This window comes from Acanthochromis polyacanthus, chromosome 11 (genome assembly GCF_021347895.1).
Source record: "Acanthochromis polyacanthus isolate Apoly-LR-REF ecotype Palm Island chromosome 11, KAUST_Apoly_ChrSc, whole genome shotgun sequence".
In the NCBI taxonomy this organism is placed as follows: Eukaryota; Metazoa; Chordata; class Actinopteri; family Pomacentridae; genus Acanthochromis; species Acanthochromis polyacanthus.
Genome location: NC_067123.1, coordinates 20665726 through 20679510, shown reverse-complemented (window position 1 = coordinate 20679510; position 13785 = coordinate 20665726). Strand labels below are relative to the sequence as shown.

The 13785-nt window shown below is 40.4% G+C and overlaps 1 protein-coding gene across 2 annotated transcripts in view; it reads left to right on the top strand.

Moving 5' to 3' along the window:
• Positions 1-13785, top strand: part of trappc9 (trafficking protein particle complex subunit 9) — a 285840-nt gene that overhangs the window by 126377 nt on the left and 145678 nt on the right. For both annotated transcript variants that reach the window (XM_022194077.2, XM_022194076.2), the window contains one exon: positions 12691-12833. In XM_022194077.2, coding sequence (XP_022049769.2) covers positions 12691-12833 — 143 coding nt within the window. The remainder of the gene's footprint in view (positions 1-12690; positions 12834-13785) is intronic.

Below are 13785 nucleotides of genomic sequence, written 5' to 3'. Positions count from 1 at the left end.
GATGCATGGAGATAGGATTTGTGGGAACGGACACTGCTGAAGGGTTTCAGTGAGCTAAAGAGGGGAGGGAAGCTTTAATTGGCTTCTGATTTTTCATGGAACTGTGTGTCCCATGCGTCCTGAGGATGTCACTGTCTCCACCACTTGTGTTGATTTTACACGGCAGAAGCTGAGAAACAGTGTACCGTAGAATAATGAATCATAACCGAGGCAGTGTGCCTGGTGCTGTTTGGCCAGTGGATCTGGTGTGTGTAAGCATGGTTACACAATGAGCATCTTTCAAATTAGAGACAGTAGATGGAACACAAGGCTGCTAGCTTCAGGTGACTTAGAAGGGAGATAATCAGCTAAAAAAAAAAAAAAACTCATACAATGTGAAAGCTGTTGTCAACTGAATTAATAAAAGATATTAATATTTATCCTGCCTCACAGCTATTTTTTTTCTATTTAAACTTGTCTGCATGTGGGGGAATCTGTTAATAAAATGAAACAAACCAGCACAACATGAAGGCAGGCTGTGTGTGTGGTTCTGGGGAGGTTTAACTACCGTTCAGAAGTTAGCGGTCGCTGAGAAATGTCCTCATTTTGGAAACAAAAGCAGTTTTTTTCCCCCAATGAAGATAACATTAAATCAATCATAAATACAGTCTAGACATTGTTAATGTGGTAAATGACTATTCTAGCTGGAAACGGCTGATTTTTAATGGAATATCTCCATAGGGGTACAGAGGAACATTTCCAGCAACCATCACTCCTGTGTTCTAATGCTACACTGTTAGCTAATGGTGTTTAAAGGCTAATTGATGATTGGAAAACACTTGTGCAGTTATGTTAGCACATGAATACAAGTGTGAGTTTTCATGAAAAATATGAAATTGTCTGGGTGATTTCAAACTTTTAAATGGTTGTGTATATGGACAGAAAACATCAGAGGACTGATATAGCACTATGTGTGGGTCTTTCTGGGCTGCAGACTTTGATCAAAGTGGTTTCATATGCAGCCATTTTTTAGAGTGTGTAAGTTAAGCCCCTCTGGTCGGCACAAGTAGCTGCACAGGTAGACTGAGTGTCTTATGGTAAGGGGCCGAAACACCCAACAAACTGGATAAAGCAGTGCTCAGGCTGTGAAATTAAACAAATCTAACAGTGATAATAGCCTCCCAAAGTTAAATGAACATCATCGACTGCTATATTGATGTTTAAAATGCACTCTGCTTGTAGAATACTCCGTTCATAGAAAACAGTAATGTAGTAAAGATTACTTGGTCTCAAGTTTGATGTCAACACATCAAAGTGTTGCAGATTTTAGCCTTTGGTTTCTGTATGCCTGCCAAATTCAATGCGCTAAAGAATGCAGCAAATACTCTCCAGCAGGGAATCAAACCTGGGACTTGTTGCTCAGGGCAATCAGTTTGACAGAATTTACCATGCAGTTCTTGATGGTGCTTGGCAATTTAATGACGAAACAAAAAAGAAAGATGATGTATGCAAAAGGGTAAAATGTTGACAAAATTCAAGTGAACAAAAAATCTAAATAGCAAGCAGAAAAATCTATGCTGAAAATACTGGCAACATGTTTGTAGGTTTCACTTGGAAATATCTACATGTCAAATTAGATCCTTTCTAGTCTTCCTTTTGCATGTGAAACTTGGAAAAGGGAAACGCTTCACATGTGAAAAATGTTAAGAGGCACAGACTGAAGGTTACCATGCTGTATCCCTTATTGCATTTTTAGTGCTGAGAATGAAACGTGCCTACAGGTGGCCTCTGACAAGCTAATTTCCACTTCTTCGGATTTATTGTGCTGATAGCTGGTCCTCTCAGCCCTTTTGCCATCTTTAAATGTGAAATGTCGAAAGCTACAAGTTTTAATTTTCATTGCTGCCTTGCCTTTGATCATTTAGAGCATAAAACAACTCTCCTGTGAAGCCCTGGATATTAGCAGTACAGATACACGAATCAGGATCTAAGCTCTTATCAAGCACGATCACTGTTGTACTGACCAGTAGCCACGGCTTGTATCTTTTCATCACTTCTGACTTTAAGATGCTATGATTAAAAGCCTAACATTAGCCGGATAACTGAGTTCTGCCTTTGAAAAGGCAATTAGTAGCATCACTACAGGCTCATGTTGTTGTCTTTCTCTCGCTACATTTCACAGTGGCAACCAGATTACCTGTCTGATGCTGCTAAGTACAACCGCTGCAGGGAATTTGTGTCGTACGGCACTCTTCACATTTTGTGGCAATATTTTTACGATCCTCCCCATCCTATAATAACTTGAGCTTGACATCCCATAACCCCCTTCGTCACAGATTCCTCATAGTTGGGCAGGTTGCTCAGCCACTCTTTAAAATGTCTCCCATCCTAATTGCCACATCAGAAGCAAACCCTAACTGTGAGGGGGTGCAGAGCGTGACATTATAAACGCTGTGGGCAGAAATGTCAGGACCATCATTAAATGGACTGGCTCGGAGCTTTTCCAGATAGGCTTTTGGTTTTCGGGAGGTTTTGCAGCTGGTGAAGTGATTATTCCATGCTATGCAAACTTCTGTGCTTCACTGGGTCCCCTCCTTTAAGAGAAAAGAAAGAAAAACTTCCTTTTCCCCGTCAGCACTGTCAGCTATTTTTGTCTGCATGCAGCCTGGTTGTTACTGAGCACTTTTAGATGCTCTAACCCCCATCAGCTGTCGGATCAACACAGCCTTGTTCATAGTGCCCTTGCTCCTCATCATCCACCAATTATTGCTAAGTCATTACACTGTGGGGCCGATAGAGAACATATTCGCTCTCATCAGTCCTCCTGCCCTCTTCTCTCATGAATCATCAATTGCCAACAAGCGCAGCAGAAACATGATAACGTCAGACTGTCTCAAGGCCACTAATTCCTTGATAGGGCCCCTTGGAAGGCTAAGGAGACTGAAAGAAGGTTGATCTTATGTATTGATAAGTTTTCTATAAAAAGTAGAACAGTGCTCATTTTGTTGCCAGCATGTTGCATCAAGTTTCCATGACGAGATGACTCCAGTAATGAGCAGGTGTACAGGGACAAATGCTGTCCTCCATTTCTGCCACTCATCTGTACTACAGCCGACAACTTAGTCCCGCTCAATACTTGATTTGTGTTTCACTTCAGCTGTCCTCAGTGTGTTATTCAACTCCTCACTGTTTCTCCTCATCTTGGAACCCCGAGGTGCTCCATTGATTGGCTCAGTGATTGGCAACCAAGCATACATATGAGAGGCAGTCCCAGCAACGCTCCAAATGGACATATGCATCTGAATGCCCTCAGGTCATTTCACAGTTTCCTGCAGAAGCCAGGGCCACTATGTGACTAAATAGCTCTCCTGGCTGACGGCTCACTTCTCTGCCAAAAGGCAGATGCAACCAAAGCAAGGGTCAAGCCTCATTTTAAGGACAATTAGGCACACAGACTTCCACGTCATCACATCATCAAAGTGCACTGTGACCCTCTGTCTGCCCGCCATTCAACCACCTGTCCCAGTTATGAGGGAAAACCTGAAAGTAAGACCTGGCATCCATAGAGAGATAATACAAATACACATAATGTGTGTATAGAGTGGCACATGTTGTTCTCCACATTTATTTTATTTACATTAAGGTTGGAAAAATAAATGTTTTTGAAACAGACAGAGATATTGATACTGTAAGTGTATCTCCTATAAACGAGGGCTTTATGCTATTTCCAATTTGGCCGTCTGCAGAAAGATAATGACGTTTCACACCAGAGCTTTTTACTGTTGCTTTTGCCGAGACTGTGGGAATAATGTAGTGAAATTCATTTTTTTGTGTCTGCAATTACTTCCATTAGATGTGTGTCAGGTTCTTCACTTGAAAATTATCAAAAGAAAATCAGACAGTGGAGGAGAAAGTCTGCGCACGTATGAAAAAAAAAAGTAAAGCATCTGATGTTGTTTTGTAATCCTAGCTCTGTACATCTCAGGTAAAATACACTGCCTGTCTAAAAAAGTTGTGCACTAATATTTTGATGGACTAACATTATCTTTGAGTATGGCACACATTCACTGTGGCATCATTTCGATAAGCTTCTGCAATGCCACAGCATTTATTTCTGTCCAGAGTTGAATTAATTTTCTGACAAGATCTTACACTGAGGATGGGAGAGTCGGACTGTCTTCTCCAGCACATCCAAAATGTTGTCAACAGGGCTGAGGTCTGGACTCTGTGGAGGTCAATCCATGTGTGAAAATGTCTCATGCTCCCTGATCCACTCATTCACATTGTGAGCCTCATGAATCTTGACAACGTCATCTTGGGGCACGCTCGTGCCATCAGTGAAGAAAAACTCCATTGATGTAAAAACCTGGTCATTCAGTATATTCACGTAGTCAGCTGATCTCACTCTTTGGGAAAATAATGTTGTTGAACCTGACCAACCCCAGATCATAACCCTAACTCCCACAGGCTTGTATAGTAGACACTAGCCATGATGACTCCACCACTCCATCACTTCATCTGCCTCTCTTCTTACCCTGATGCACCCATCACTTTGGAACAGAGTAAATTTGAACTCATCAGATCACATCGCCTTCTTTCATTGCTCCAGAGTCCAATCGTTATGCTCCATAATAAATTACTCATCAGTGGTTTACTTAAGGCTACACAGCTGTTTCGTCCCAGTCCCTGGAGTTCCCCTCACATTACGCATGTGGAAATGCTCTTACTTTCACTATTAAACATAACTGTGAGTTTTACTGTTGATTTCTTACGATACAATTTCACAATCATCCAAGAGTTTGTTCCGACCACATTTCTTCCTTGAAGATGATGGTTCACCACTGTCCTACCAGACTTTGTTGGATGGTTCTAAAACCAATTGTAGTTTCAGACATCTCCTTAGTTGTTTTCTTTGCTTGATGCAGACCAATAATTTGACCCTTCTGAAACAGCTTAACATCCTTTCCTTGAACATAGGATATGTCTTCTGACATGACTGTTTAACAAATGAGAATCTCCTCACTGCATCAGCTAGTTAAAGCTGAAACGTATTCATCACTGCAGTAATTATCCAATGGAAGGCTCTTGCCTATTTGCTTAGTTAAATCCAAGTGGCTGCTTTTTTTTGGTGGGGGCAGGCAGTGTACTATTGTAAGATAATGTATGTTTCTGTCCAGTGAGATTTAACCACAAATAAGATGGGACAAAATGTAAATTAATCTTTAAATGCAAACTGCCTCAGAAAACGCTGACTTTCAAAACAAAAGTAAATAAATAGACTTGATAACTTTAGCTGCGTTTGCAAGCTCAGCTTTTCCTAATGAGGCCCAATCTTGGCAGACAGAGAGATCAGTGCACGGACCATTCAATCAGAGGTATCGTATCTACACCATCAATCAGCTCAGCCAGTGCAATGGTGGGCCAGTGGCTTATAGTATATGTATTAGCAGGATCGCCCATCTGCTGTGGTTATACTATTTAAAATGAAAGTGCCCTATCTACCTCCAGAATATAGTGGAGTGCTTTATACTAACTTGTCGCCATCCCTGGAGTGTCATCAAAATAGAAAGTTTTGCTTTTTAGACTTCTAGGAGCTTTGACCAAAACTATAAAATGCTTGGGGGTATTATGGTTTAAAATGACTACATGTTTATTTAGTTTTGTTTATTGTCCATTTGGAAAGGCATCAGAAACCACAAAGTATTGTATCCCAGAACAGCATCACCAGCAATTACAAATCTAATACAACAACATGGAAGAGACACAATCATATAAGAATTTGTTTAACAGAAAAAGTAACAACTACCCCGGCTACATGTTACTGTCCTTGTAAGATTTCTGTCATTATTTTCTTTTTGTTTGAAGATACCTACATTTAATTCTTGTGCAGGACCTTGTAAAAACGCTAATGGAAATCTGCTAAAGCTACTCTTCACATTCCAAAACTTGAACAGAGATGATGGTGAGAATTAAAATCATAATTCCATTCTTATTGTCTTTGTTGATTAGACTTCCTCGTTAGTTCTGAATGTTGGCCAACTCTGCCATTATTTACCAACAAAACAATAATGACTCCTTAGATTTTCTGGGATATTCCTGTCCCTCGAGTTGACACTGCATAGATCCTTTCAGTGTTTGTGCTAAGCTAAGCTGTCAAGGAGCTTCTTTTGTGTTCAAGCCACACTGATTAAATTGATATAGATTTTCTCATGTCGTTCTTAGTAAGACAGCCTATAAATTAATTTCCTAAAATGTTAAAGTGTTCCTTTAAGAAACACCACGACATTGCCTCTATGCCAACAAAGAGTAGTTAGTAAACCACGCACGCTCGTTCAATTTTGAGGGCTCCCCGTTCCTGCCTACCTGTCACTGTGATGCGTTATCTCAGTATTCCTGTCAGGAGACATGTGGCCATGCCATAATCTCCTCAGCAAGATGTGTCAGGATCTTTATCTCAGTGCCAAGGCATTCAAAAGCCATCAGTATTTTCTTGTGTTTCTCTGTTTTTGTGCACCCATCATGTGTAGGAATGAGAATACTGTGTGTGACACTCAGTATGCACCTCTATTGTCAAACAAATGCTGCGTTTTTGTGGATGAATGTGATGGATAGTGTTTTAAGGCTTTGTTGTGACACAGCAAAAAATGTGGAGTGATGGCATTCAAGGTAAAAGCCCGTCTGCCATCCGTGTCCTGTCTGTGACGCTTAGCAGCAGACTGAATAAGGGTTTTTAAAGATAAAACAAAAGCCAATGAAAACCCCAGCCAATGATGGTTTTTGGAAGTTAGATAATACATTCATATTTGTACATGATCGGGTTTATTGTGATATGACTAAATAATTTCAAAGCACAGAAACACAGGGGTTTTGCAAATGCCTGATGAATATTCACACTACTTTATTACATCTAGTTTACAGTAAATGTGCACCTTCTTTGCAAAGTTATGCCATGTTGTTACAACATTCATATGTCTTAGCCAGACTGTATGTGTAAGCGGTATTTTTTTTTTTTTTTAACCCTTTCACATTAAGCCCTTGACTCATGTTGGGTACAGGTAAAGCAGTGAGAAGCATTCTTCTGTGCGAATGATATACCAACAAGTCATGCACAGCAAGATTAAGCACCCCTTAACCATGATTTCATCCACTTATGGGTATATTAATTGTTGCTGCTTGTTACAGAGGTTACGTATGTGTCAATAAGCTGCAAACTGATCTTTATGTATAGATGTTTTATAATCTCCCAATCTGTTTAGAATCATGATCTTAAGATGGTAATATGAGAGGCTATCTCATTTTCCAAGTATGTGACAGTGTGCTTTTCTTTGAGAATTCTATTTCTCAAGAGTCAAAGGATAACTGAAGTCAGGGTAGCGGCCTCGTTATGCATTAAATGAACCTGCCTATATCGTGTCTTCCAATCATGTCTGTCGAGAGAAGTGTTTGTACCTGTTCTGAAAGACCACACTCAAAGGCGAGGTAAAAATCTTGCCGTCATGGTCTCCTCTTGGCTGCATCATGCTGTCTCTCTGGTCTTTCTTCGAGAGCTGTGGCATGTCTTTGAAGTCTTGACAAAAGTAAGTGCACGGTTTAAGACAGTTTTTTTTTTTTTTTACCAAAGGCATTCATGGTTTTGTACTCTGTTGTACCCCACAAGAAAAGTCTACTTTTCCACCTCTGCGCTGCTGGCCAGTTGCTGTGGAAAGTGATTGTCTGTTTGGAAAACGTAGAAAAAAAATGTCTCGTGCAGTACTTTTTCTTTCTACATTAAGGAGGTTTCGGACATTGTTCGATGATTGTATAAGCTCTTTGTTTGAAACCTATTGTAAATGGTAACATAAGATTAATGTGGTTGTGTTGCAGCATTCATCTTGCTTTCATACTGCGGCAAGCATACAGGAAAGCTTTATCTGCACAGTCGGTTTCAGTTGATTTACTTTACACTACATGCTTTAAAGACTGCCTCCAGGAAAGAAAATCAAATACTTTTTTTTTTTTTTACATTATTTTCATGTCCATGTAGTGTTTTCTACATGCTGGAAGACATATCATGAATGGAAATAGCAGGAAGCACCATGGCTCCACATTTCCACCTTGAAACTTCAGTGTACCGATGACTAATGAATACAGAGCGACCCTAATCCTATTAGCTTGCAGGGTGGGCCTTTTCTATATAAAATATTTTCTTCTGAATCTGTTTTGAGATGAAATGTCTCCAGTGACTATATGTAACTTGTTCTAGTATGACCGAGTCAGCTTACTTTTTGCTTGTGCTGTTGTTGCATAGCTGTTAAGAATCTTTGTCTATCACAATTCAAGTCATGCATCAAACTATAGTTCATGTATTAAAATGACGAAGTTGACTAGTTCCATGTCCGTCTTGTCACTGTTTGTGTTTTTTAAAGTCATTCATTCTATTTGGTTGTCTGCATCACTCCATTTGGTCAACCTCTAAATAACCAGCAATGATCTGAATTAGTCAGCCTGCTAGCTTCTTACCTGGTTCTGTTACTAAAAATTCCCAACTTCTCATCTTGCCATTTTCAGAAAGGCCCCCACAAGGCTCTCGTGGCTCTTAGAGCTCCCTAGTTGGACTCAACAGATGTAGGTTGCAGGGATAAACCTGGCATTGGCCATTGTCAGTTGACATTCTCTCCCCTTCTGTTATCTGCATGTTACAGTTACTGAAAAATGAAAGCTTGTCTCGGATTTTTTTTGCCAAGGACTTAAATTGTGCAGTCACATTCCTTGTCTCATTGCATGCAAATGTTAAACCACCACAATTCGAGTTATCACTATTTTGAGTGAACACAGAAGCCACGTTTTTTGCTTAGCCCCACTCACAGTGACTGTAACTGGTTTCAAGAAATGCGAACATCTTACAAACTTGTTTGTTCCCCCCATATAGCAGAGTGATAGTTCTTGCTCAGCCAGACCATTATGTACTATAGTACGTGGTAGTGAAGTGGGACTACCAGCTCCCTGCTTCTCAGCAGCCTCATTCGGCTCCAGAGTCATCTAGCATTTGCCCTACTAAAATCATATCTGATCCGGTCCGTGAGCCAACCAGGCCTGACTCCAAGTGGTTAGAATGGAATGCATCCCCTCCATCCATCACTTTAGTTTGCTAGCATTAAGCCTTGTAGCCCCAAGCTAACCTCCCAGACTGCTAACAGCCAGCCAGTTGCCCTCTAGCCTGCTAGTCTCTGAAGTACTGGTCTTTAGCCAACTTCTTGCCTGATCCTCTCCCCCAAAACCCCAGAGTCAACTTTTGGAAAAGCCTCCAGAATAAGGTGTGACTCTTAATCGCATTGTACCCATCAGCTGCCCAGCAACATGGAGTTACTGCTGCACTGAGAGAATCATAACACTAAATGAAGGAATACCTTTTGGAAGAATGGTGTTGCATCTGTCCATTACAGTTCCAGAAACTTATACCAAAAGATGTTGAATCTGATGGCATGTGGTAACCCAACACATAGCTATGATATGAAGTTTTTCCTTTAACGTGTCACCCTATGTGCTTTCTGTTGTCCTTTTATTGTCTGTTGCTTGTAGGAAACAAGCTACAAGACATTAACTTGGATATAAAACAGCTCCTGCAGTCTCTGGTTATCAGTGATAGTGAAAGCCTTAATCGAAATGTTACTTCAGTCTAGGCATTCTCACTAATCACATTGTTTCTATGCATGCGAAGGAAATGCATGTGTGCAGTCAGGCTGTTTTCTTAGACAGTGTGTGTGCACAGCTCATTACAGCAGCATCTATTTTTAGCCCGGCGTGATTGAAACAGGGTCCTGAGGGGGCCGTGAGCTGAGAGTGAGGATCGAACAATGGAGGAGCTCAGGGGTCGGCCCTGGTCTGAAAATGGAATTGGGGTACACAGCCGCAGTTTGAAAGTGTCGCTGAGACAATTGCTTTTCCTCAAGAGGATCATGTTTAGGCTATTAGTGCCACACAGGTGGCCACAAGATTACACAACCCCATGGAACACAGCACTTGTCGGCTCAGAAGAAAAAATGAGTTGCATATTTCTTTTTTCTGTTTGCTCTCACTGAGAGAAATACTAATCATTAATATGGATTTGTCACAGTATATACCGTAAACATACCATACTGGTTGTGTATATATATGTCACCCAATGCAACATTGACCGTTTCATGTATTTTCAGACAACAGTGGAGTGCTGTGGCAAAATGAAGCTTCAGACAGTTTAGAGGATAAACTTATTTTTCAATTTTTGTCTTCTCATGCAGTTTGTTGATAAAAATTAAAATACAAAATAGCACCAGCCTCATCCTAACAAGCTGGAGCGAAACAGCAAGTGAAGAAAACATTGTTTTAGAGAAAACGTAGACTTCAGTGGAAATTGGCTCCAACCAGTCTCTGCTCAAGCAATCTGAGTGATTTCAGTCAATCAATTTAAATGAGATTTGTATCAACGTGCTGCTCCTTTCATTCTGATGCCAGCACAGCTTGAGTCTGTTCTTTTTACCTGCATTGTGAGGCTGCTGTTTGTCCTCCAGATACAAAGTGGATTGGCTTCACTATTTTTCATCAGTACTTAGTAGTAGTGAGCATTCAGAGGGGATGTTAACATTTATTTGCTTAGTATTTAAGTCATTTTTCATATGTTTTGTATTCTTTTATCAATATCATATGGCTTTTTCTGTGTTTATTAGTATATAAGTATTTTACCCTAAAAACTCAAACAACATGCAGCTGAATGTGAAGGATTTTTTTTTTAACCATTTTATTTAAAGTCGCAAAGAGGTAGCCAGCTATAGGGAGATAGTTGAGGAATTACATGCAACAATGGTTACCGGCCAGAAGTAAACAGGAGACAATACAGTTTATCATCAATTTTATGCCAGTCTAACCAGTAGATAGTAGATATTACTGGAGGAGTTTAACTTGTTTTACAGCTGGATGAACAGTCAGATGATTATTCAAGTCATCAGGATTCATCCAGTGGGGGCCAATGAATGTATCATGTTTCTTGACAATGTCTCTAGTAACTGTGAAGACATTTCACTGAATACCAACTATGTCAACCTCATTGTGGTGGGCAAGTCAGCCTGTTTCATCCTCTGGAGAATATAATGGTCTTTACAAAATTGAATGGGAATCCATCTGACAGTGTTTGAGATATCAGGAGGCGATAGACTGCCATCAATGGAGTCATAGTAGTGAGATTACTGTATGCACAACATGAAAATATAACAAGTATATGACCAATGCCCATGCGGTTTGAGATTAGTGTAACTTTGAAATGAAGGGGCTTACAATAATAACAGTTTCCTCCAATGTTTTTACCTTTCTCCTCCATGAGCTGTGCTTCTGTCATTAGGGTGTAATAGGCCAGACGTCTAGCCAGCAGACTGCGAATCATTCCACTTTGGCTCCCAGCCCCCACAAGAACAGATAAAGAGTGAAAATAATCAAGGAATAAGTGAAATTTGTTCTAGAAAGGCAGAGCCAGTGCCTCCATCAGCAATATGTGGAGAGCTGATATATGCTGCATAGGAAGAAAAAGCGGGACCTTGGATGGTCCTTTTACCCTGCTTCAGCCCCGTTGCCTGAGTCAGCTAGTGCTCCCTCACCATAAACTGCCACTTTTAATTTCCCTATCCTTCGCCCACTTGGCTGCTTATCCCCCCCCTCCCACATGCTGCCTCCGAGTACTTTTGAGTAATATTGTGTGTCCACTTTCCCCTATCACCTTGGAACACTGCCAGTGAATCCCACCTGGTTGACCCCCCCACCGCCCTCTCTTCTCAGGCTGTTTTAGGATGCAGTATGCCAATTGTGAATCATCTGTTTGGAGCCAACCCAACAAACCCTCCCCACACCTTGGTCCTTGCAACCCATCATACTTCCATTTCTTTAACAGTAGTGCATTTAGTATTTTGTCGTAATGACTTTGGATAAACCGATTTGACAAATACGCTGTATTTGCTGATGGAATGGCAGGACAGAATACTGGCTGTGACCTCTGACCTTGATCTGTTGTGACTCAGTCTGCCTGCTAAGGACCAGTGATAATCAGGCAGCTTTGTCACACACATCGTCAAAATTCAATTCTGGATCAAAACTTAGAGTCTTCAAAAATGTTCGAGAAAGAGTCTTCGAGCAGTGTTCAGAGTCTGATGCAAATGTTTATTCAATATAGAGGTTGTAAGAACAAACATGAGCAAAATCTCGAGATTTGAACTAACTACACAAAGCGTTACATCGTCTTATATACTCATACAAGCTTCTTCTTCCATTCTGGAAGCCACAACCCATCGTCTTAAGACCCAGTCAAAATACACGACGTAATCGTATCAAAAGTTAGACCACCTCCTCTTTTTGATTTCTGCTAGGTTGGCATTATTTCTGCTTGGCTCAGCGTGCCCTAGGTTTCAACTCAAGAGAGCAGACAGAGAGGGCATGAACTTCCTGCCTCGTGCCTTAGATGAGCTCCATAGGCTTCAGTTGGGTTGCCGCTTTCAACAGGATTATTCAGTGTACTCATAACTGCAGTTGACATGTTAGGTCTCCCCATCTTATCTTTGTTGGCTCCTAAATTTGATCCACACATCCAATTTTGTCTAATTTTATCCCTTGTTCAATTTTAAAATACCATGGCAGCTCACTGTTGTTGTTTTTTTAAACACACTGTCAAATCAGCGTGATCTAAATGTGTTTCTTTCTCTTGTCTTTTTGCAGACTTTGGAAGCTGTGCTGAACTTCAAGTACTCTGGGGGAGCAGGAAAAGTGGAGGGCTACTACAGGGAGCTGTCTCTGGGTGTCCATGTTGATGTGGAGCCTTCAGTGTTTTTTACAAGAGTCAGCACCCTCCCTGCTACCAGGTAATTCATAAAACTAACCAACATTTTCTATGTTCTTACACAATAAAGTACTTGTGAAGTGTGTTTGGACTCTTTTTGAAAAAATTTTCCGTCACTTTTTGGATATAATTTGCACATTTTGAGATCATTTCTGCTTTCTCGATTAGCTGTAGTCTTCGTCTTCCTAGTACAGACAGGTGGACTGATTACTGTGATCAACTCTTCCACAGCTGTATAGTGGTACAATTTACGGCTGTACGATATGTCATTTTAGTATTCACATTGTGATGACCACAAGCACATCATAAGAATGGTGATGTAAGGTGAAGGAAGTTAATCAAACACATGGTACAACTTTTATGCTGTTATTTGAAAGTAACTTAAAATTAGGGTGAAAATAGTTTTGTCCCTCTCAGTTGAAAGTTTCAAGCCAGTTTTTTTCTAACACACCTAATGTCACTGCTCTGAACGGTGTGATCAGAAGTAGGCCTTTTTGGAGCTATCGCTCTTTGAAAAATTATGTCACTGGAGTATATCTGTGCATTTCTACAGCAAATAGAGCAGTAAAAAAATTGTAAGTCAACAGATGCCAGATATTCAGGCACTGTTGAACCACTCTATAAGGTGATCATGTCAACAGTCTGTTGCCATGCTTATACTTCCAACAGCAGCATTTACCTAGAGTTCTGTTTCTGTTGACATAATATTTTTACAGCTAATTGCTAATTTTTGTCAGTTGTTTGGCGCTGGGTAAGTAGTGCACAGTTGGTTTATCAAAACCTTTTTTTTACTGAAAAGAGCTGCTCGCTGCTGTTAGAAGCAGCATTTTTCTGAGGTTAATTACCTTCTGAAACATCAAAACAGACACTAAAAAGAGGATTAAAACTTCTATTTACTGAATTTATGTTCTCAAGAAAATATTTGAAATCCTTATTTGATATTTTGGTTTTCAAAGCAGTCCTGACATTCAGGG